This window comes from Callorhinchus milii, unplaced genomic scaffold (assembly GCF_018977255.1).
Source record: "Callorhinchus milii isolate IMCB2004 unplaced genomic scaffold, IMCB_Cmil_1.0 Scaffold1, whole genome shotgun sequence".
Taxonomy (NCBI): Eukaryota; Metazoa; Chordata; class Chondrichthyes; order Chimaeriformes; family Callorhinchidae; genus Callorhinchus; species Callorhinchus milii.
The window spans coordinates 61,623,588-61,649,254 of NW_024704742.1; the positions used below are offsets into that span (position 1 = coordinate 61,623,588).

At 39.5% G+C, this 25,667-nt stretch overlaps 1 protein-coding gene across 1 annotated transcript in view; it reads left to right on the forward strand.

The window, feature by feature from the left end:
- Positions 1-25,044, forward strand: part of glra3 (glycine receptor, alpha 3) — a 55,056-nt gene extending 30,012 nt beyond the window's left edge. Inside the window, 7 exon segments of the mRNA XM_042341948.1 lie at positions 767-990; positions 2,805-2,887; positions 11,124-11,261; positions 13,465-13,679; positions 14,412-14,555; positions 15,112-15,231; positions 24,701-25,044. Of these exon segments, the coding sequence (XP_042197882.1) occupies positions 767-990; positions 2,805-2,887; positions 11,124-11,261; positions 13,465-13,679; positions 14,412-14,555; positions 15,112-15,231; positions 24,701-24,970 (1,194 nt within the window). The 3' untranslated portion in view covers positions 24,971-25,044.
- Positions 25,045-25,667: the final 623 nt, after the last annotated feature.

Below are 25,667 nucleotides of genomic sequence, written 5' to 3' on the forward strand. Positions count from 1 at the left end.
CACTCAAAATAATTAAATATCTCACATGATTCAATGTGATTTTGAAATATATCTTTTCCCTCTAATATTCTCTTCTCCTCCCCTCGCCCCTTGTTTTAGGTAGAAACATGTGGTGTATGTTGTGACAATTCCCACTGTTTAGTGTCCTGCCTTGAACATTAATTTTGAGTCTAAGCACTGACTTCTGGATAACGGTCTCTCCCTCAGCCTTTTCAGAATTAAATTGGTTCCATCTATGATTTTAATGTAGCAAGGCAATATGTTCTTTGATTCCTATTTTTAACTTTCTTTTGTTTTTGCTTTTAAAATTATTCTTTGGCCAATAAGTGTGAAATTTGTACTGCAAGTGGTATGATCTGACGTGATAAGGCGCATATAAAATGCAAGGATTATTATTATTATACCCAGTCTCCACAACACTTGTGATACTTTAAACCTGAATAACACTGCATTTTTAGGGATTCATTCACACCAGCACAATTAACAGATTGTAAGCATCTTAGAGGAACCATCATGTGCCTGCCTAAGGACATCCTGTCTATGCATAGTTTGGGGACTACGAGAAAATCAAATGTGAATGCAGCTGTCAATGGTTTAAATTTGGTGCAGTTCAGTTTGAAGCATTTTACTCAGGTGATTTCAGGCAATCCTATTGCAGTGGTTAGTGTGCCTCACCTTCTGCCATTGGCAAGGCTCCTCCTACATTGAGGTCAAATCTCCAAACGGGAAGGAAAAGAGTTTAAACATGTACTTTTATTGAATACAGGATTACCGTGTTAACATCTTCCTGAGGCAGCAGTGGAATGACCCGCGACTGGCATACAGTGAGTATCCAGATGACTCTCTGGACCTGGACCCTTCTATGTTGGATTCAATCTGGAAACCAGATTTGTTTTTTGCAAACGAAAAAGGAGCAAACTTTCATGAAGTTACAACAGATAACAAATTGCTGCGAATTTTCAAAAATGGAAACGTCCTCTATTCTATAAGGTATGTATTCAAACCTTTTAACTAGCACAAATTAATCCAATTTCCATTTTAGTTTCTGTGCTTAGACAGTATCAATTCTCCTTACAGGACTGTGAGTACAATTACGCTATTATTTAATTTCTGCTTAAATCTAGTCTTAATGTAGATCATTCATCTATCAGCCTGGCTTATTAGGCTTCAGCCTATACTGAATCAGAAGATTGTGGGTTCAAGCCTCACTTCAGTGCAATTACGGGGGTTGCAATGTCAGAGGTACTGTCCTTTGGATGAGACATTAAACTGAGTCATGTTTGTTTCTTCAAGTGGACATTAAAGATCCCATGGCATCATTCAAAGAGAGAAGGGAGTTTCTGGCTAAAAATCCCCCAAATAAAACATTGGTCATTCACTTCATGGTTGTTTAAGGAGCATTGGTGAGTGCAATTGGCTGCCACATTCGTTTTCCATATACAAAGCCATTGCACTTTACAAGTAAATCCTGTGAAGCACTTTGAGACATGCTCCTGACATGAAAGGCACTAAGGATTATTGTTATTATTTAAGGAATGCTTTTAAGGAATGCCAACAAGTTGTGCCCTACTCCAGGTAAGTGGTTTGTTCATTTTAGGGTTCTCACTGACCCATTTTCTTGTACTTGAACCATTGAATATTATTGTCAATTTTAGGTTCTACATTGTTCTAAGTTCTATTTTTTGTGAATATTGCTTTCTGAAGGTTGAACCGCTTACAAAATCCATACTTCTAGGCTAAGAAATTAACTCCATAAAAATGCCCAAATCATAAAAAAATTCTTGCTCAAAGAGATTGAACCCAAAAAACAATTGTTAAACAAAACAATCTAACCACACATTATAAGGGCTTCAATTTGAAACCATTTTTAAAAAAATTAAAACCAATTGGTGGTCAGAAATTTGGGAAGCAATGCTTGTCACCTAGTGGTTGCTTTGTGTATTTCATACTGAATACCTCACACTGCGGTGATAATTAGCTCCGATGTTACTTTACACTCATACCACTCAAGGAAGAGAACCGTAATACCATAGAATTTTACAGCATAGAAAAAGCCATTCAGCCCATAATGCCTGTGCTGTCTCTTTGAAAGAACAATTGAGTCCATACTATTTACGTGTCCTTTCCCCATATGCGTGCAATTTACTCTCTTTTAAATATATATCTAATTCCTTCTTGAATGCCTCAATCAGAATTTCCAGGAGGATATTCCACATCCCATCAACTTTCTGCGTAACAAAATTTCTTCAAATTCCCCTCTTTGCTCTTTTGGTAATTATTTTTAATTGATGGCCTCTCACTACTGTATCACTGATTCTATAGAAATCCCTCATGATTTTTAAAGACTTCTATCAAGTCTCCCCTCAACCTTCTCTGAAAGTAGGCATTTTACCCTTTGTAACTCTTATCCCTTTCTTAATCTTGATGAGTTTAAGAAACTCGTCAAGATGTCAAGATGCACAATGTGAACTTTATTACTATATGTTTCTGGTGTTTCTGGTTATAAACATTTGCAATCTCAGTAAAACTTAAATATAATGTTTTTAGAAAGTACCTGTTCAATATGAACCTACTTGTTGATAAGGACAAACTGCAGCTACCATTAATATGTAACTTCCTTTTGGAACAATATAACTTGTGAGCCTCAGCAAAAAATGCCTGCTGGTATGATGTGACACAGGGTGTTTAGTTGATCAATAATATCTTTTGCATATGAATTTTAAAAACGTATGTTTTCCAACACCTTTTTATAATCACTGTGCATGAAAAATAAAGGCTTGCTTATTGTTGATTTAATCTTTCAGATTGACTTTAATTCTTTCGTGCCCTATGGATCTAAAAAATTTCCCGATGGATGTTCAAACGTGTATAATGCAGTTGGAAAGTTGTAAGTAGCTTGCTCATCACCGCCAGTCTTTTTACTGGTTTGACAAAGGACGTTCCCTATCTAGATTGTGAATAGTTACAAATTCAGTGAGGAACTTCTCCACCCACGATCACAAGATTGGTTTGGATGAAGAAGACCCTTCAGTCCATCTGATCCTATCCTTTCAGGATACTCGCTCTATGATACATCCAGCATAGCATCAAGCTGCTTTTCAAATAACTCCAAGCATCCCGGCATCAACTACCCTTCCTGGCAATCTGTTCCAGTCATTAATTAATCTTGAAGCTTGAATGCAATGACATTAAAACACTTGTAAAGGTTGCCAGGATGTTTGGTCTGGCACAGAGATAAATAGGAAAAACAAATTTATGTCGCTTTTGTTATATGATCCAAGGCAAAGAAATCAATGTGAAATATCTGAAGCTTTAAATTTGATTTTCTTCCCTTGATATGAGCCATAGGCCTGGAGTAATTTGTAGGGTTTGTGAATGTACAGCTTGATAACAGTTAATGGATCCAACCCACATCCCAGCTAAACCCTACAAAATGTTTTGCCAAGCTGATGAAAGTGTGTATCACTCCTGCAGGTAGATGACAATGAAAGGTTTAATTGAGGCCCTATCTGCCCATTCAGGTGGACAGGTTAACGATCCCATTGCATTATTAGAAAACAGTAGGATGTTTCTCCCATTCCTGACAATCCCTAGATAAAATTGTTCAGTCACTTCATGCTGGTTGTGAGACACTGCTGTGCATCAATTGGCTGCCGCTTTGGCCACAAGGTATCGCATCACTACACTTTACAGCAAAATCCAGTGAAGTGCTTTGAAATATGAAAATTCCATCACCAATGGTTTTTTGCTGTCTTTCACATTTCCTATAAATGTGCTACCATTTTTATCCTTCTCAAAAGGTGTTTATATTGTTTTTTCAATATTGCAACTTAAGTATCATTCCACCAACAAAGCTAACTTTCTATCAAGGCAGGCAATTGGTAATTTTTTTAACAGTCTTTTGACATTGTTAACGGTAATCTTTATCTTCATTTAAGTGTTAGTTAAAACTAAGGGCATTGTTCTGATTCATACACCAAGGTTTCTAATTCTAAAAGGTCAACAAAAGCATCAAGCCAGCCCTCTATGGCAGTCCCGGTAGTCCGGTTCCCGAGCCAGGTGGATCCGCAGTATTCCAGGGCAATGCTGATGACAGCACACCCAGCCTGGCTCATCAACAGGACCTGGAAGGGCAGACCAGTCACTGAGGAATCCTTGACAACTCCTGTTAACCCTGCCATTAAGCCGTAACGGGTAGGGTGGTCCTAGCTGGACAAGCAGCAGGAAAGCTTGCCAGAGAGTGGCAAGCTATGCAGTTTTAATTGGTTAGACTCCAACAGTACCCCAAAGTACACTCTGGGTCCGCAAGGCTTGGCTCTTGCTAACCTATGCCTAATATTTTCCAGAAATAGGTAAGCTGGATGCAGCCCTCCAGGGAGAGTGCGCATCCATTCCAACAATATATATGGAATTTTTATGTGTAGGTGGGATGCATGGAAATCTCAGTTTGGTTTGGATACTCTTAAGCATGATGATGGGTTTCCACACGAGTCAAACACCCGGCTGACCAAATTAAAAAATTCTCTGCACGGAGCAAATGGAGCAAGTTAATTCCCGAAGTAATTTAAATACCATTCATGTATGCTGAATGATGAAGTTTCTGTAATTTACAACCCAATATAATAATGTACAAAATACATATTCATTGAATCTCTCAGTTATGAAAGTCATAATTCTTGGTCATGAGTTGGACTGCGTCATAGAGGGAAAGGAAAAACATGTAAAATAAATTGGCTGCTATTAATTTCTGTATTTGGTATTATAAACATACTGCCCACAATAAACAAATACCAGATAGCTTTAGTGGATTTAAAGAAAAATCCATTGAGAATAGACACCCTGTATCCTGCATGCAGTTTCTCAGTAAAGGTCAAGCATTGTGGTTAATGTAGTTATTCTTGTCACACTGCTGCTGAAGACATTGGTTAAAGTGGTAGAAAGCCATACAGTAATATCCTTACATACATTCTATGTTCTGCAGTGTGCAACAAAACAGAAGTGCAGAAATTCATTTGAAGAGTTTATTATGCAAAAAAGTGTAAAATCTAACCATCTGGCTAACTGCAAAATCTGTCTTCACACAAAATTACGTTCTTCAAGTCAGTTACAATTGTGTTGCATTTTTAATTGTAGAGCTATTGCTAAACAATAATAGTTGGGATTAATGTTTAATATATTCTTTAAGTAGTTTTATTATTTTTTAACTTGCGTCCGAGAATTTAATTTATTTTTTGGCCAGCTAATCAGCTTTAGGCTGTTATAATATATATTTCCAACAGCAGTTAAAGAATCTTGCTAAGTGTCAGCTTGGCTCAGTTGGTAGGATCCTCTTCTCTGAGTCAGAAGGTTGTGGGTTCAAAACATGTAGGGACTTTTAACACTTGAGTACAGTGCTGGGAGTATGCAGCATTCTGAGGCACTATCCTGTATGAAGGTTGCTATATAAAAGCAAGTTATTGTTGTTGTTCCTTATCAGAAGTACAATCCTTTCGTTGAGACATTAAATTGACATCCTATCTCTCTGAATGGATGTTAAAAATCCCATGACACTATTTGAAGAGAGAAGGGGTTTTCCTCTGTGCTCTCTTTTTCCTCCGTCTTCTGGCCAACAATTCTCTCGATAAAATTGGCTACTTGTGGGACATTGTGCTGTGCATGAATTTGCTGCCGCGTTTGCCTGCACAGAAATTTTTTAAAAATCGTTGAGACATTATAGGTACTATATCAAATGGAATGATCATTATTTCTCTAATTAGGAATTGCTGGAAGTTATTAGGCACAGGTTGGTAAGAGCCAAGGCTTCAGGTCCCCAGAATATTTATTGGAGAAACTATTTGGTTGTTGTTTTGTGTGAATCCCTTTATCAGAGCAGATTTACCAACTGTGCACTTCCAGCTTTTTATTTCAGGTATTGATTCCAACCTCAAATGACCATTCACTTCATGGCTTTTTTGTGGGACACCACTATGTCAAATTGGCTGCCATGTTCTCCTCCAAATAATAGCCAGTACTCTACAGTAATTCCTATGAAACCCTTTGAGACCTTGTGATGGAACAATAAACCAAACGTAAAGATTATTAAGATGAAATAGTTCTCAACAGCTCCCACAAACAGCACTCAAAACAAGCTGTGCTTCAGATGAAACGTTAAACCAAGGCCCTCTCTGCCTGCTCAGGTGGACGTTTAAATCCATGGCAATATTCAAAAAGAGAAGGGAGTTTTGCCAGTGTCTGGGCTAAAAATAAAATTGGTCATTGGTCATGGCTATTCATGGGGCATTGCTGTGTTCAATTGGCTGCTTCATTTGCTCACGAAAGACAGTCACTACATTTTACAGTAAATCCTCTGAAGTGCTTTGGGACTTCCTTCCAACATGAAGGGATTACCAAATCTAAGGATTATTATTATTAATTATATATTTTCAGCATCATAACACAAACTGTTAGTGTCCCTGTAGAGAGGGCACTAGACCCCCAGCAATCCAAGTGTGTAGTGAGTACACTTGCTGGCCCATGTTTTAATGCACTATCAACATTTAAAACAACAGGTTACATTTGTAAAACACTTTTATGTCCAGAGGTCATCCCAAGGCGCTGAACAATCAGGAATTTGAACCCGGCCAGGGGCTTGGGATCAGGAGGGGCGGAGAGCAGGGCGGGTAGGGGTAGGAAGGTCACCGAAGGCGCAGTTGAAGAGGAGGGTCTTGAGAAGGGCCTTGAAAGAGGCAAGGGAGGGAGTGAGGCAAAGGGACTGTGGGATGGAAAGTTCAGTGGAAAATATGGGAAATAAATGCAGGGAACCTATCCGAACTGTCGTTGCATCTGATTCTTTTCTAACATCTATTGATGTTATGCCTCAAGGTTTTGTTAAACAAAATGGGCTGTGAAATAATTTATGATTTTAATTATTAAGAATAATTAAAGCTAATGGTATTAACACAACTGTACAAGATAATTAAGAACTTCTTTGACATAACAGAGTCCATTTTGCTTGACTAATGACTTTGCCATTTCCCTGGGCTACAGTTTTCAATGCATAAATCAGTTACAAGACTCCCTGGAAGCTCATTTACTGCTTAGTTCACTTTAATATGAAGAATTACATACTTTGAATTTGGATCTATTCTGAATGTCTAGCAGTTTGTTGTAGCAGTGTATTTCTCTAGGTTTCTAACATAAGTTGTTTACTAAATTGGTGAATTGTTCCTTCCTCAGTTTCAATAGGGGTAATGGCCAGCTCAGGCAACCCATACAGGAAGTGATGTAGGTAGGGAGTTTGGTAACTGATTTATGCATTGAAAACTGTATCCCAGGGAAACGGCAAAGTCATTAATCAAGCAAAATGGAAGTTCCTCATTTTTAGCTCACTATAACCAAAATGGCCGAGTATAAATCATTGGATTGCCAACAACATCACTTTCCATGCACAGCACATGAACAGCGCCCAGGAAGTGACACTAGTGTTGACCTCATGACCAGCACTTATTTATAGAGGGTGACTATTTATAGAGAGCTAGAAGCCAACATGGCCATCTTTCAGATCATTGGTCACAACCGAGGTTACATCTTGGGCAACATATATGTAGCATCAGGAAGTGTCATTGGCAGCAATTTAATGGAAGGGTGGGACCAGCCCATGCACATAGTGCGAGACAATCAGCGCTTGTGTATTGCATAGGGGCCACAAGCAATTCGTTGTAATGAACTGCATAATAACAATAATAACTTGCCATTTATATAGGACTCTTAACACCTGGTAATGACTAGGAGCGCTGAAAAGTCTAGCGTTAACAAGATTCTACTATAATTAGTCTATGAATTCTAAAGGTCTGAAATTGAAACCATTGTGTCTTAAACATCTTGCCTTTAAGATCACACCAAATTATGGAAAATTCTAAAATGCATACTTAATTTTAAGACAGTTCTTAATAATTGCGGCATCCAAATTAAGATCAAGCGCAAGACTGTCTTGTGGAAATTGGGGCGTTTAGAAGTTATATAATGTTATAGCACAGAAACGGGTCATTATTTGTATAAAGTGTGTTCCGATGCTTTTGCCCACAACAGACAATATAATCCTGCTCTATCCATAGTCTACAATATTCTTCCTCTTCGCACATCAATCTAATTCCCTTTATTTTAACAAAAAAGGGCCCTCTTTCACTTATCTTCACCTATAAAAGACAGTCTCTACACTTTACCGTATATCCTGTGAAGTGCTTTGAAATGGCCTCACAACATGAAATGTATATCAAATGTATTATTATCTTGTGGCAGAGAATTTCATATTCCAACCAAATATTTTCTAACCTCCCCTTTAATTCATTTTGTGATTATTTTAAAGCTTATTATCTTGTATCTCTTCTACCTCTCTGAACAACAAAACATTTGCTGAACCTTTTAATTTTCTTAATTTTTTAAAAAAAAAATTCTGTACCTCTTTAATTCTGCTCACCTTTGTGTATCACAAGCCTTTATCACAATTTTAATAATAAATGATCCTTTATTTATCACATTGTTGAAATGTCTCAAAATGCTTCACAGGATTTTATTGTATCGCGTAGTGACTGTGTATTTTATAGGTGACATGGCATCCAATTTTAGCAAATGAATGTCCCAGAAACAGCCATGATGTGAAGTATCAAATCTGTCAAGGGATTGTTGACCAGAACACCAGGAAAACTCCTATCTCTGTTCAAGTAGTGCCCTGGGATCTTTATGTCCACCTGAACAGGCAGATGGGCCCTTGTTTAATGTTTCATCTGAAGGATGGCACCACTGACAATGCAACGCACTATAATTGAGTGCTAATCTAGATTGTGAGCTCAAAGTCCCAATGCGGGTCTTGAACCACAACCTCCTGACTCAGAGATGAGATTGCTACCAATTTATTTTCTTATTAAAATCGGTTGGCAAAGGCTTTGTAAATCAAATAGCTTGATGCTGTGATGAGATGTGGTTGGGAGCATATTATGAGTGGATGAGATCAAATGTAGTGAAGGGTCTTCTTCATTCAAACTTTCCTTGTGATCTGTGAAAGTGTAGATTTCTTCAGCAAATGCTGGATCTTGGACAAAAAACACAGAAAATCACATTTTTATAGATCCTCAAAACCCTTGTGAATAGATGCCACATTGAGTTACATTCAACCAGCCCCTTTTATAGTAATGTTTGCCAGTGGGCATACATTAGAAGATATGCAACCCTTAGAAAGTATTAAGTCAAGTGCACTCGAATCCTGCTGGAGTACAGAGCAATGAACAGCAAACCTGCAGCATGTCAATCTGCATCAATGTCAGATCTTGAATCAACACTTGACTATGCACAGAATGTGCCTGATGGTAGCACTTTGTGCACTTCTATGTAAAATATTTTATTTTGTAAGCATTACCAGGGCTCTGTGATAATGAACAGAAATGGACATGAAACTGTCTAGCAGTCTGTCCGTTTGAACTGAAACATTTCTTCAATAATATATTAAATAATGTAACATAATATTGCCACTCATGGGCAGCGAAATGAAAAACATTTATACCACTCCTGAAAGCTATAAACTGTAGTAGTAGTAATAATAATAATTTGGTCACTCAATCCACGACTGTTTGTGGGACATTGCTGTGCGCAATTGGCTGCCGCGTTTCATGCACAAAATATACAGTCACTCCACTTTACAGTATATTCTGTGAAGTGCTTTGAGACGTCTCGAAGACTTTATAAGGCGCTCTATCAAATGCAAAGGATTATTATTATTATTACAATGGTAGCTGAGACCAGGAAATACGCCTGGAAATTAGGTGGCTTGACTTCCAGGCTGGACAATGGGAACTTTCTCCTCGTCGGCCTTCCCTGCATCTCCCTCCACAAGCTGCAGGTCATTCAGAACTCTGCAGCTCGTGTACTGTCCCGCACCAGGCTTCGTGACCACATCACTCCCACCCTCGCTCGCCTCCACTGGCTCCCCATCCCCCAGAGGATCGAATTCAAGATCCTCATCCTCACCTACAAGGCCATTCACGGCCTCGCTCCCTCCTACCTCTCCGACCTACTATCCCCCTACTTATCTGCCCGTACCCTCCGCGTTCCTCTGGCTCCGGTCTGCTTCACATCCCCCACCCTAACCACCCTACCATTGGTGGTCGGGCCTTCAGCCTCTCAGCCCCTAGGCTCTGGAACTCCATCCCCCAGTGCCTTCGCCGCCTCCTCCCTTTCCTCCTTCAAGGCCGGTCTCAAGACCTTTCTCTTTGACCGTGCCTTCAGCTCCCCTCTCGACTCTCTACCCCCTCCTCGCTCCCTCCCTTCCCTCCCCTCACCCTGACCATTTCCCCCCTGCTCGGGTCCCGACCCAACTGTCCAGCGCCTTGGGACGTCCTCCCGACGTGAAAGACACTATAAATGAAATCTTGTTGTTGTTGTTGTTTATTAACATGTTTTATTAAAAAAAAAGCCTCTAGTGCAGTGTTGTCCAACCCAAATTAACAAGTTGTCACAGGTGTGGCCACTAAGAAACAGAAATGGCCACTATATAATAAAAAAAGAACTTGGCGTAGATACAATACATAACAAACAATATACATATATACCTATCCCTATAGTGTTTTGCACATTTTATGCACTACATATGCTCTTTCTGCACTGCAAATTAGCAGTATTAAGTTTTCTTGTAATGAATTTATCCATCCTTTACGCAATCACAATCTCATACCCTTGAAGTCTTGCAAATATTTATTTGCGCAGTAGCACACTTTCGAAAGACACAAATCGATTGAATAATATTTCTGGAAGTAGACGACACAACTGATCGGGCTATGAGAACAGCGACTGCCTGACCAGTGACTGACTGCCAACACAGTAGGGAATGTGTGATATTTCTCATAGGTGCATCCAGCTACTCAAGAACAAACATGCACGATATATATTACAATAAAACTGCAACATGACATGTGCAGAAACCATGCACGTTGGATCACACAAAGCGAGTGACTTTGGTGTCTATATTCTATTTCTCATGTTAAATTGATTCATCAATGTGGAAGTGGCCACTGGGTTGGACAGGGCTGCTCCAGTTGTGATGGCGTGATCATCTTGATGCTGTTGCTCCATTAACCCTTATTTTCTTTCTGCAGTTGGCTACACGATGAATGATCTTATTTTTGAATGGCAAGAAAATGGGCCGGTGCAGGTGGCAGAAGGGCTGACCCTTCCGCAGTTCCTTCTCAAAGAAGAGAATGATTTGCGATACTGCACAAAACATTACAATACAGGTGTGACTTTGGCAGCTCAGGAAAAGCACAGGTTTATAGCGTTCACATGAGATGGTACCCCAGGGCATTGTGCTTATGTTGCGAATCGATGCAGTATGGTTTATTCTGAGGTGTGTGGTCAAATCTTCAAAGCAACCATGGGCGTATTTCAACAGTGGAAATACCATTGGGTTCAAAATGGAGCCTGCTCGTTGATGCAAACGCTAACTTAACATGATTAAAAGTGAAGAATTCAAAAGCTTCTCTCATACCGTTTCTCTTGCGAATTCTGAGCACTTTTAACAATGTTGCAATTATCGGTGGCCTGAAAAGTAAACCTTTTGTGAGAGAAGTTTGTAAATAAGGCATGAGCTCTTATGTAATTAATCTGGCATTTCCCACTTCCAGTTAATTGGAAATGTTAAAACCCTCAGAAGTCTCTCACTATCCGTTGTGGATTGCTCAACCATAAATCTAAAATATACTAGCTATGTTTTTAGTACTGGGATAATTCATTTGGGGATTTACATTTCTCAGCCAGGCTGATTCCACGATAATACTCATTTATGGTTCCTGTTTGAGAACTAAGTAATTACTGTTAAATAATATACTTATACGTATATTAATTGAGTTCTTTTATATTATCTTCTGAAACACATCAAAGAATCATGATGGCCTCAATACATTTTTTTTATGCGTCACCCTCATATTGCAAATCATTTTGCTTTGTCCTCTTCTCTTTAAGGCCTTGGGCAGTAAATCTATTAAGGAGAAAAGGGCAATGCATTGGGAATATATTGAATAAGGTTGTTGCGCTGAAAGGACTTCCCTCTTTTACTGTCTTCCTGTGTGCACCCACAATACAGTCAATTCACTTTACAGTGTATTCTCTGAAGTGTTTCGAGACATCTCAGAGACATGATAAGACTCTACATCAAATGCAAGGATTATTTACTATATTTATTATTCCTTAGACCCCAAGACGCACACCTTGATTTACTGGGCAAACAAGTGATCTGTTCCAATGCCACTTTTCTGATGGCTGTGAGGAGATTGGACTCATACAATTCATTCCATCTTTCTGTGGAGACAATTGCAATATCTGCTTTACCTCACTAATCTTTCTGAGATTAGGCAGGCATCACATGAGGAATGATTTGCATCGATCTGCATCCTATTGTTCTTCAGAACAATAATTCGGAAAGCCAAGAGGATGATTCGTGGATTTATTGACCTTAATGTTTGAGTGGATACAAATTCTCCACTATTCAGTTGACTGACTAATTGCCTGTCCACCAACGCAGTAAATTAGCTAAGATCATGTGTTACCACATTTTCCTTAATAAAGTATACTACCTGGGGTTTTGTGTGTTATGAAACCTCCTTTAGTATTTGTCCATTTGTAAATAATCCTCACATGTGTAGATTCTGTGCAGTACAATACTGCATTATCTAAATAAAAATCCATGCATATTACCAGTTTACTACAGTCCTCTCCAATTCAATACCAGATGGTAGGAGCTGAGTCTGATTGTTTTATTGTTAATGCAGGAACCCAATATAATTTACTGTCGCTTAAAAAAAAATGCATTCATCTCTGCAAAGCTATATTTTAAAGTATAATGAAAAAGAAAGACCCAGGTCCAAATCCTCTGTCTGTGCTGATTAAGCTGATATCAAGCTTTGGGACCTAGGTGTCTGATACATATGGAAACCCATCACCAAACTAAAGAGTATCCAAACCAGACTAAGTTCCATTGACAATTGGTGTTATGACCTCTGGGCTAGGGAAGGGAAATACCAGCTGAGGTTCTGACTTCACTGCTATCCAGTGACCTCTGTTGAATGTGAGTATGTGCGGACAGCAAATGAGGACAGGATCAGATTCTGCTCTGCTGCTCCCATAGTTAAATAGGCCTCCAGACTATCTATCCAGACCCACATGTGATGAATAGCAACTTAAATGAGATACCAGAAGGTGCTGGCTCCTGCGGATATGTACTCCCTCAAAGACAGAAAGAAGAGAAATTGGAAAATAATGTGAATGAAAAGTTAAATGTGATCAACATAACGGCTTGCGGTTGATACGGTTTTAAGCATGGGTTCTTCATACATATGCACTTCCATTTTCTATTACACTGAAATATCATTGACAATTCTTAAGATACTCACAGGAACTGGATTTAACAAGTCTGCATGTTTTTCCTTTGTGTTTTTTTAACAGGAAAGTTTACGTGCATTGAAGTAAGATTTCATCTTGAGAGACAGATGGGCTATTACCTAATTCAAATGTATATTCCGAGTCTACTTATTGTCATTCTGTCCTGGGTGTCATTTTGGATAAACATGGATGCAGCTCCTGCTAGAGTAGCTTTAGGTATCACAACAGTACTTACAATGACTACACAAAGCTCTGGATCTCGAGCTTCGCTTCCTAAGGTAGGACACTGAATAATTTACCTGAAATCAGCTAACACTGACTGCGCAGAAACACTAGCACCAGCATTAAGGAAATGCCACTGAAATATAATATGGCCTTGTGGCACAGTGTGTTGGTTTACTAAAGTGTGACAGCACTGAGCAGGCATGGAAAAGCTTCCATGGCAAGTTCCCTTCATTCACCATCCAATGGAAGCAATAGTACATCACCACAGTGAGGTATGATCAATTAGCCAGCCGTTTCAGGCTGTTTTATGTATCTTGATGTTCTGTTCAACCCTTGGTTCTCTTTTCTTCCTGAACAAGACAATTTTTCTTCATTTTCGCGACATTGCTCACTTCCATCCCTTTCTCGCGCTCCAATCAACTCATACTGGAGTCCTGTAGTGTGATGGTTAGAACACTCGTCTCGCTAGTAGGAGGAGCTGGGTTTGATTCCTGGGCAGGGCGAAACCATAGGCAAGTTTCCTTCCTCCACAAGCCCCTGTTTACCTATTATTTATGTAGCCTGAGTTTTGTGTTAGCCACTTGACAGAACAAGAAAGGGTGATGTTTAGTACCCAGAATTGTATACGCTCTACTGCCACTGTCATAGGTTCATTAAATTGAAAGCGAGCAGGGATATACATGAACAGATGATTGAAGGCCTATAATAAGAAGAGTCACAAAGCAGACCTTGTGTTGAATTACTCACTTGTGTGCATTTCATGCACATGTTATTGTTCACTGCAGGTATCCTATGTTAAAGCCATTGATATCTGGATGGCGGTTTGCTTGCTGTTTGTGTTCTCTGCCCTGTTGGAGTATGCTGCTGTGAATTTTGTGTCAAGGCAACACAAAGAACTGCTTCGACTTCGGAGAAGGAAAAAGAAAAAGGTTAGAAGAGTTTTTTCTATTCTGATCGTGCGCTATAAATATATATATTTACATACCATAGCCCTTCATTATTACATTCTTTGATATATCACAACCTACAATGAACATACATCTGTGGCTTACTTCTTTCACCCATTGAGAATTCATACAGATCACCCTCTCTGTCACATCCCCTTCACTGCCACTAACTTTTGGTGCAGCTCTTTAAAGACACTTGTTATAAAGAGGCTTATGTATTTGGCTTGGTCATTGTATTTTGTTAAGTTATGGACTGTTCTGTGATTTACATATGAAGGGTCACTGCAATGAGATTGTGTACAGAACCAATTGAAAAGGTAGTGCATATGCTACCTTTAACACCCATATTTAATGCAAATAAATAACTTCATGACAAAAGTAAATCGGAAGGTTTTCTTTTTGTTGGACGGATTTGTGTAAAAACTTTTATAACTTAAATATATGAATTTTTAAGATTGAAAGGAGAATGACACCCTTGTATATTATTTTAATAAATTACTCTTTGTTTCTCTTGTTTGCCCACCCTTTTTGATGAAAGAATGTTGAGGGGGTACTTGATGGAAATGAAAACATAGAAACCATGCGACGTAGCAATGGCTTGAGAAGCAGCGAACCAATATACGGCACTTTGGCTCAAATCTACGGTTCAAATTTTGGGGTAAAATGACAAGCAAATGTCCCATTTGTCATTGTGTGATAAGAAGTCATAAGTGGAGGAGTTGTCCTTATGTCAACCTAATGTCTGTACCAAGTAGGAACTGTAACCCCTTGTAGTCTGTTCGCTGTTCATATGTGATGAAACATAGTCCTATTTTAAGGTACCTGTCTTGTTGGAATATTGTAAGATTTGTAACTTCAAGCAAAATATGAATCAATCTTAACCAAAAATAACTTTAAGTATGTAATATTTTGTGTTGATATTCAAAAGACAAAAACAATTTATGTGAGGAACGATGAGTTGCAAAATGTAAGTAAAAGTTGTGCTAAAAATTACTCAGCAGATTTTCAACGCATTCTTCAGTTTTTAGCCTATTGAGAAATCAGAAGTTGAAGATATCAAACAATAACGAGGAAACGTTATTTTGAAAACAATCGTTTTAGTTCAAAGAACTTTTGAGTTAAATGTCACAAGATCACAAGATTGATTCGGATGAAGAAGGCCCTTCAGCCAATTTGATCTCATCCTCCCAGAATACCCACCCTACCAATTTTCCATTCAAGTATTGAACCGTTTGTTATATGAGTCCAGTTTACTATCCTCAAAACACCCTTCTCTCCACCTTTCTGTTCCAGTTGATACTTGTGTTCTGGGTAAAGAAAAGAAAACTTAAGTATTGTAGAGTGAAAAAAAATCTTAAGTTATTTAAAGTGAGAGTGAAGGAGTGGGTGGGGCGGAGGGGATAGAGGCTTATTAAGTTAACATAGAAAATAATAAGATTATTGCTATATCACCAGTGTTAAAAATCATACGAAAATGAAAGCAGCAATTCAAACCATGAATGTCTCTGTGCTGATGAAAGCTCCCTCGCTGGATGTATTTACTCTATTCTCACCCCCTGCTTTTTTTCCATTACTCTTTAATGTTATGATTCTTCAAAACTTGTCCAATTATTGCAACCAGATTCCTACTTGCTGCGCATGAATGTGTATGGTACCCAATTCGTCTCCTCTTTCTGATCCTTTACTGCTGTTCTGTCAAACTGTCCTGTCAGGCATTACATTCTGGATGAACCTCAACTCTTTCATCTGAACACTCACAAAACCTAAGCCATCCTGCTCGGTTCCTGCCAGTGTCTCCTCACCTCAGCCTCTGATTGTATTGATTTCCCCAGGTGCTCACTCTAGCTCACAAAACCTCAGCATTGTGTTCAACCCTCACTTCTCCTTGAAGCCTTTTAACCGGGCTCTGAACAAATCCACTTTCCTCCATCTCCAAAACACTGCACCATTATTGCTAACTTCTGTACTTCTGATCTGTAATGGCTCAGTGCATCAGAAGTTGGCTTGCTTCATTTTATTAAATATTGATCTATTGGAGCATGAAAGTGGCAGCAAGAGGAATAATTAGATTTATACAGTCACAGACAGATGGCAGGACAAATACATTGACAGATAGATAGATGAAAGACCAGGATGGATCCAATTAAAGTTGAATCTGAGTTCTCCGTGTTACCTGGTTTTGACATGCCTGTGGTTATCAGCCCTAGCTTCCTTTAATTAAATCAAATGGATCATTCACAAATTTGGAGAAGCACATTACAAGTAAGTAATAAAGCACAGGATAAAGGTTAGATACTGAGGAAGCATTTGCTTCTGTGACTGAGCCTCTTTAAACCTTAGAGATATGATTAGTTTAGCACCAGAAAGTTTATAGAAATTACGATTTTATGCAGCAGCATTGATTGAATAGTTTGCTCGGAAACATTCCATGTTTTTTCAAAATAAGACTCGAGAGACAAACTAATTTCCCAATTAATTTGGGGAATCTTTATTGTTGTATTGTATCCAAAGAAAAAACATGAACAATTCAGCACTTATAAAGGATCAAACCAGGTGGCAGTTTTTATCAATGCATAGTTTGATATTTTTTGAGTTAACCTGAAAGAGATTGCGGGCATACAGGTTCCATTTCCTGCAACCACTTACCAGGATATCTGATCGGAGCATATTCATTTACAGCGCTGTTCACTTGTAATCTCACTCAGATTCAAAACCTCAGCACTAAGAATGCCAACAAAACAAAAGATATTCCAACCAAGATTTCCATAACAGGAGCTCTTCTTGCTTATTGGTGCTTAAATTTCTGTCTGCATTCATTTTCTCTCCACCTCTCAAAGTCAGTCAGGAACTTTGGTGTTCTGTTCGACCCTGAGCTGTCCTTTCTCCTTCATATCAGCGCCACAACTGGCACCGCCTTCCATCACCTTCGGAATGTCGCCAGACTACGGCACTACCTCACCCCTCACGCGGCTGAAACTCTGGTCCACGCCTTTATCACCTCAAGGCTGGACTATGGGAACTCTCTCCTCGCCGGCCTTCCCGCCACCTCCCTCCACAAGCTGCAGGTCATTCAGAACTCTGCAGCTCGTGTACTGTCCCGCACCAGGACCACATCACTCCCACCCTCGCTCGCCTCCACTGGCTCCCCATCCCCCAGAGGATCGAATTCAAGATCCTCATCCTCACCTACAAGGCCATTCACGGCCTTGCTCCCTCCTACCTCTCCAACCTACTATCCCCCTACCTACCTGCCCGTACCCTCCGTTCCTCTGGCTCCGGTCTGCTCTACATCCCCCGCCCCAACCGCCCTACCATCGGTGGTCGGGCCTTCAGCCTCTCAGCCCCTAGCCCCTGGAACTCCATCCCCCAGTGCCTTCGCCGCTTCCTCCCTTTCCTCCTTCAAGGCCAGTCTCAAGACCTTTCTCTTTGACCATGCCTTCAGCTCCCCTCTCGACTCTCTACCCCCTCCTCGCTCCCTCCCTTCCCTCCCCACACCCTGACCATTTCTCCCCTGCTCGGGTCCTGATCCAACTGTACAGCGCCTTGGGACGTCCTCCCAATGTGAAAGGTGCTCTATAAATGGAATCTTGTTGTTGTTGTTGTTTTGTTTGCATCTGTAGTCCTGTAACTCAGTGGTTAGAACACTTGCCTCGCATGCGAGAGGATCTGGGTTCGATTCCCAGCAGAGCAAAACATTGGGCAAGTTCCTATTCCACATGCCTGTTTACCTAGCAGTAAGGTCAATCGATTGGTGGATCGCTTTTCCGAGGGTAATAATCCCTTCAAAAAGAATAATAATAATCGTAATTTGATCACTCAATGAACAACTGTTTGTGGGACACTCTGTGTGCAATTGGTTGCAGTGTTTCGCCCACAAAATATACCGTCAATTCACTTTACAGTATATTCTGTGAAGCGCTTTCAGATGACTCAAAGACGTGATAAGGAACTGTATAGTAATAATAATAATCAATTGCAAGGATCATTAGTATCTTACAAGGTTTCTTCAGAGCGCAAAAGAGCATTTAACGTATAAACTTGCTGCTGTGGTACATTGAGAATAACCATACCCACCCACATATAGATATAACATTCGGTTGTTTGTACCTCCTGGAGATACACCTGCAGATTCAAGTTCAATTTCAAAGACTTTCGAATTTCCTGACATCGCACATGAATGATTTTTATCCCAAGAGTGAAGGAGAGAGTTTGAATGTGGAAGAAGAAAGTATGTTCTATTCCCGCACTTCATAAATGTAATAAACGCATTTTGTTTATTACAAAGGTAGCGAGCAGTTGCTGTCATTGATCTTAATATTAAATGTAGCTTCTATGAAAACTACTGGTGTAAGTGTTAACTGAATGAACCCAAGAAGGAGCAGTACAGCATTAATTCTATCACATTACCAAAGTGCACAGTATGTTTACAAATCTGTACTAGACAGACATTTGGAAAATGCAGTCAATAACTGTTGTGGTTTGTTGGAATGAGCACTCAGTTAAATAGAGGCAGGAGCAATGTTAGTAGGTACAATTTAACAGTGATTACGTTGGCTGAGAATTAAAGGGAATACATTTGCTTAGATCAGTAATCTGTATTTTAGTTACCTTTAAATCTGAAATTCCATGCAGTACTAAAAAGGAATGTGGTTTGGCGATTTTGATTTTCCCCCTCTCTTAAAAGAATTTAATTATCTGGGATATGATTCTGTTCCACAAACACTGAAAGTCTTCCAGTACTTTGCCCAATTTATTGCTTTACCCATTTAATTTTAGACACCTGGGTTCTCACCAACACTGACCATCTTCTCATTGCATTCATCTTGTCTTGTGTTCTGTGACGCCCAAGGGCAACCATCTACTTCAGAGGGGAGACCTAGAATGGGTTTAAATCGGTTCAGATAAGTTTTTCAGCTAATTGATTTGATTGCTCTGTGTCAAACCAGAAACACACAGCTCCTTTGGTGGCCTTGTGAGTAAACATACTGTCGAATGAGTAGAAGGCTATGCCAACTGAGGTTGGGTATTCGATTACTGTTCTGCACTGTGTTATTTGAATTTAGTCATTCCAGCAGTTGAGATACTACAATTGTGGAGTTCGGTAGCATATTGATTAGCATGTGCTCACCTCGCAAGCAAGAGGAGCCGGGTTTGATTCCTGGGTGCGGTGAAACCTTAGGCAAGTTTGCTTTCTCCATACACTTCTGTTTACCTAGCAGTACATAGGAACCCGGTTATTAGTCGATTGGCGCATCACTTTCCGGGAGTAATAATTCCTCAAGAAAAATGTGGTCACTCAATTCACGACTGTTTGTGGGGCACTGCTGTGTGCAATTGGCGGTCACATTTTGTCCACAAAATATACAGTCAATCCACTTTACAATATATTCTGTGAAGCACTTTGAGGTGTCTCAACAATGTGATAAGGTGCTATATCAAATGCAATTATTATTATTATTAAATTAACTTCAGTGTCTCCTGATGGGTTAGACTGAAAAAAATCAGCCTGGGTTCCTACTCATAAAAGTTTCAGACATCCCCTGTTGGAAGATATGTGTACGTAGGTGTCTAGTGAGGACAGGATTAGTCTTGGCTGTGATTCCCTTTGAGGTTGAAAACTGCCACCAGTCACTTTTAAGACTCAGGCAACAACAGAAGCCCCTTACACATATAAAGTACCTTCCACATCGGGAGGATGTCTGAAAATACTTCACACAGCTGAATGAAAACCTGAGCTGGAGGGTGGGGATAGGGGGATCTGGGAGGTGGGGTTGTAAATGATTAAACGTGAGTACAGACAGATAGGTTTAAAGTGTCTTTTGAAAGCGGGGAGGGCTGGGGCAAGCTGAAGGGACTGAAGAATGGAGTTCCAGAAGGTGGGGGAGATTAACAACAACAAAGACTTGCACTTATATAGTGCCCTTCATGTGGGACAGCGTCTCGGAGTGATTAAATCAGTAAATCAACGATCGCTTTGGCAAGTTACCAGTAGGCAATTGATGTGAGTGGAACTGTATTCCAGTAGAGGCAAACTGAATAAAATGTCTTGATTAGAAGAGGGGAGGAGAAAATTGGAGGAGAAAAATTGACAGAGTAAATTTTAAAAAATTCAGGAATGCCTTGAGTGCAGTAAGTGAAAATACTCAGGCAAAATGAATACTTATTGTAATGAAGTATAAACACAGATGTCACTGGGAACACACAGCAGGTCAGGCAGCACCCATGGAGAGAGGAAAATGAGTTAACGTTTCAAGTCAATGACAGTTCGTCAGAACATTGAGCTTTAACTTTAACTCATTTTCCTCTCTCCATGGATGCTGCCTGACCTGCTGCGTGTTCCCAGCGACTTTTGTGTTTATTCCAGATTTCCAGCATCTGCAGTATTTTGCCTTTTGCTTATTGTAATGAAGATGACAGCCGACATCTTGAGTGCACAATCCTTGGGTATTTTGCCTATGAACGTTAAAGACCTTTGTACTTGATCCATATTTCTGCACTTAACATTTTCTGGTTATCAGGTTTAGCAGTGCTGGTCGCAGGGTCACGCTGACTCACTTGCCCCAATATCATGCTCCCTTACCTCAGGAGAATACCACGTAGTGTATTTGGTTTGTCCTGATCCCATGCCAGCATTCTTTGTGACCTCTGAGTGAGAACGATATTTGTTCTTGAATTGAAGCCAGTTATGTGCTGTAGTTTCAACATCCCTGAGAGCCAAGAACCACACTGAAGCTGCTAAAGCTCATTGCAAATGGGAAGAGCTCTCACAGTCAGAGAGAGACCACACATCCAGTCCTTCACCCTGGGATGGAACAAACCCCAGGATGTGCTGAGCCATTTCACCAACACCTGCTCCAACTACTGAAATAACACCTCAGGAATGTCCATTATAATGCTCTGTCCTTACAATACAACAGGAGCAAAACAGAAATAAAAATAAACACTGCTTGATATTCAGTTCAGCAAAGATTCCACTTTAATGCCCAGGTTTAAATGGATTTCCTGAGCACTTTATTTAATGAGTTCTGCTAATTTCAACAACACAATTTTTGTTGTTATGCTTCACCTAGTTTACACTCTGCATCATGTTACAATCTGGATTCAGTGACAACCCCTTTCTCTCCCACTTCCCTCCCTCCTCTCCTGCTACATTGTTTGAGGGATTTTATAACCTAATCATTCTAGGGACAATTGGTTAGTTGCCAGCTTCAGCCTTCCACATACTGTACATCCACGAGAAGTTACATTTGAACATGTGCACATTTTGTTGCAATGTAAAATACGTTTGATGAAAGCCCAGAAAAGTAATAATTTTCTCTGTTGGTTCCAATGGTTTCAATGAATATTTTTTAAAAATTGTTTTGCTACATATCACTGATGCAAACTTTGGGAATTGAAAATATTTATTTATGTCGAGACTAAGTCACATTTGTGAATCGGCTAAAAAAAAATCCATTGGGTATTTAGAAACCCGATGATGCCGAGTCCATTCCCTGCCGATTAAACTACTCCAATATGAAATAATTATTCCTGGGAGACCAGATTCCTTAATGAGGTCCATAAACCTCTATTGGTCATCACTAGGGGGCGTTTAGCTTTCTCTCATGTAGATATAACAATAAGTATTTCATAAACTGATGAATAATAATTTGTAATTAACAAACAATAATTGTAAGGGCATTTGATCCTTGCATTGGGACCATCTATTTCAGAAAACAGGAGAGGTACCTTAAAATCATGTTGAATTCAAGTAGCTAAATCTGAGGTTTTATGATGTGAGTCATGTGTTACACCCCTGTGTCATCCTTTTTTGTTTTAGTGTGTGTCCCTAATACATGTCTTGATGTCAATGCTAACACTCATTTTAAACCATCAAAGTGTTTCCCTGGCTAGAGTTTCTTCATATCTCGCATGGCCTGTTAGATTTATGTTTGTTAGTATTAATTAAGCAACTCCTTTGATCCTATATTTCCACAGTTTCAAATATGGCGTGGTGTTTGACTGTTTAAGGAATGTAACAAACTGTGTCATATTTCCCTTGTTTAATTTAAGTGTTTACTGAAGAAAAGTATTTAGAATCAAAACTTTTTTTAATTCTTATTTCTTCCTCTTCCTCCTTTATACAATGCACTTATCAAAAATGCATTAAATGCTCTCATTTAGGATATGCTTGTTATGTTATCACTTAATGAAATACACTTATATAAAATCATTTTTTATTTAACTTTCCATTCACCGTTGAAACTGGTCTGGGCAACAAAACTGCATATTGTTTTGTTTGCTTTACCCACTCTCAATGACCCTCATTCTTTCACGCAAGTCGGAGGGCAGTTCCCGGGATATGGCTTGTTGTCTTGCCCACCAGATCTCAGCTCTGTGGAGATGACTGATCTCCAGTCAGCACCTTCCCATGCAGAACCATCCTGAAATTCAGCACAAACTAAATCTTCTATTTCTTGAAGCTGCCACCGACATTCTGTGAATGCTGTTTTCAACCATGGTCCTGCCTTGAGAAAGACAGCATCATTAGCTGTTCCGCCCACAAAATATACAGTCAATTCACTTTACAGTATATTCTGTGAGACGTCTCAAAGACGTGATAAGGTGCTATATCAAATGGAAGGATTATTATCATTAACGCTGCTGCTCACCTCTATATCTTGAGATTCAGGTGATTTTTTTTCCCAGTGTTCGCACATTTCTTACGGTTTATTGCTGGAATAAACAAAACCATTTACCACCATTTCTAAAACTCCAATGCATTTTTGAGACCGTATTTAGGAACAGGTGTCAAAAGCAATAATACTGCCCAAAAACCTCCATAAACTGATTAACAAGGCCCAGCAGGGGTACCAAGTATTCCTAAGTCCCTCATCACAAGATCACGAGAGGTTTGGATGAAAAAGGCATTTCGGCCTCATTTGGCCTCAAGCTAAGCTCTTCCCATTACAGCATTAAGCCTTTTTTTTGACTGCATCCACCCTACCTGGTATGACACACTCTTAATCAAATATAATTATTAATAAAGTGTGTTAAATGGTGTTAAATGACATATTTTGACACAATAATTTGATTTCCTGACATAATAAATTTAAACCTCTATGAAACAAATCACAATGGATCTCCTGAAGGATTTGATCAGTTATTTCATCTTGTGACCTGGATTGAAATCCAGTTACCAATGATGAGTTGATAGCTTTTAATGCTCCTCAGTTTGCTGCGGCCTCAGTCCCTTTCCCGTAGGTTTTAAGTCCACTTCACAGTGTAAGAATGTGCTTCAGTTTGGCTCGCTTGGTACTCATTTGCTAATCTCACTCAGACAGGTCATAAGAATGTAATTGAAGTATGGGAAATGGAAATGCCATGCAGTTAGGGTCTGCCACGCTGATAGACTTGGAAATTTAGCTACATTGTCAGGATAATGGAGAGAAGGTTCTCCTTTCATCTGGCTTGCATTATATTGTCTTGGGAAATTCTTGTGCAAAATAGGAAACTGTTCATTCCCTTCAAACCTGCCATCTTCATCTTGAACAGTGTAAAGATACATCAAAAAAACAAAGCTGTTTGAAAAGAATTTATATTGCAATCAACGCACTAGAGTATGCTAAAGGGCCTCTAATGCTAAACACTATTACTTTATTCATGGCGAACGCTGAGGATGCTAAATAAATTGGAGTAATGAATATAATGAACAATAACAAAGAGAAATTGCCCCCAAAGTCAGCAATGGAAGGGTTAAGTCAGGCCGTGCTGACTCAAAAAAAACTGGCTAAAATACAGAAACAATATCGCCTGCAAGGAACAGCACAGCAAGAGGCTTAAATAAAACGGAAAAAGGCACAAGAGAAACTGCAGTGGCTAAAAGATAAACTTGCACGTTATACTTCTCAACCTTTAGTTTTTCAGATTATATGATTCACAGACTGAATTATGCAAAAATATACCATGATATGTTAACATGTCAGGTAGATGTAAACACCATCTGTTGCTGCATTTGGAAGGGTAGGTGGTGGTGGTGCTGGTGGTATGGAGGGTTGGTGGGGGCAGAGAATGTAAGCATTGTTTGTTGTTGCCCTGATCACATATTGCCGAACGTGAGTAACTTTAATGCTTCACTGCCTTTGCAGGATGATGAGGTGAGAGAAAGCCGATTTAGCTTCAGTGCGTATGGGATGGGACCATGTCTGCAACCGAAGGATGGACTTCCTGGAAAAGGATCAAATAGCTTGCCTGCACCGAAAAGCCAAGATGACATGAGAAAGCTATTCATTGACAGAGCCAAGAAAATTGACACAGTAGCGAGAGCTGGTTTTCCGTTAGCCTTTTTAATTTTCAACATTTTCTATTGGGTGATCTACAAAATCATTAGGCGTGAGGACATACATCAGCAGGACTAGTTTCCGAACTCAAGCAGACATCAGTTACCAATGATTCGAGCATTAAAACAAATAAACAATCAAAAGGGAATGAATAGCTGCTTCTAGACTCATCCTTAAAAAATCAGCAGTGACATTGGGTGAATTATGCAAACTGAAAACAACCATAAATGAACAACAGTATAGTCATTATCTAATACTTTCTGTATTTTCACATCCCACACAGTAGTTGGGGGGGTGGGAGGGGGGGGGGGGGGAGGGAACTGCTGACCAAGATAAATGAATTAATAGGATCTGTTTATTTTCTATCGTGTTGCACAGTTGATTGCTTGGAATTCGAACTGCAGATGCCAATAAATTATATACACTGGAAGGAACTATTATGTGTTGGAGGTGGGGGGAGACACAGGGGAGGAAATGAAGCAAGGGCATTCCTTATGAGAGATGTAAGACTTAAATTTTGTCTTAAAATTTAAGGTTGCACAGAATTTTTGAAAATGCTTGAATTCAGTCTGAACTTAGAAGCTGGCCGGCACGTTTTTTAACAACTGCGGGAAACGGGCTTCCGATTTAAGAGAATTGTATGGGATCTTACAATGTAAAGCAAAAATGGCCCCCCAGGAGGATAAGACTAGGTAGAAATTCAGGCCAAAATACAGCAGGTAGCAATATTTTGACAATTTTAAAATTCTTTATTTTAATTTAGCACAACTGCACT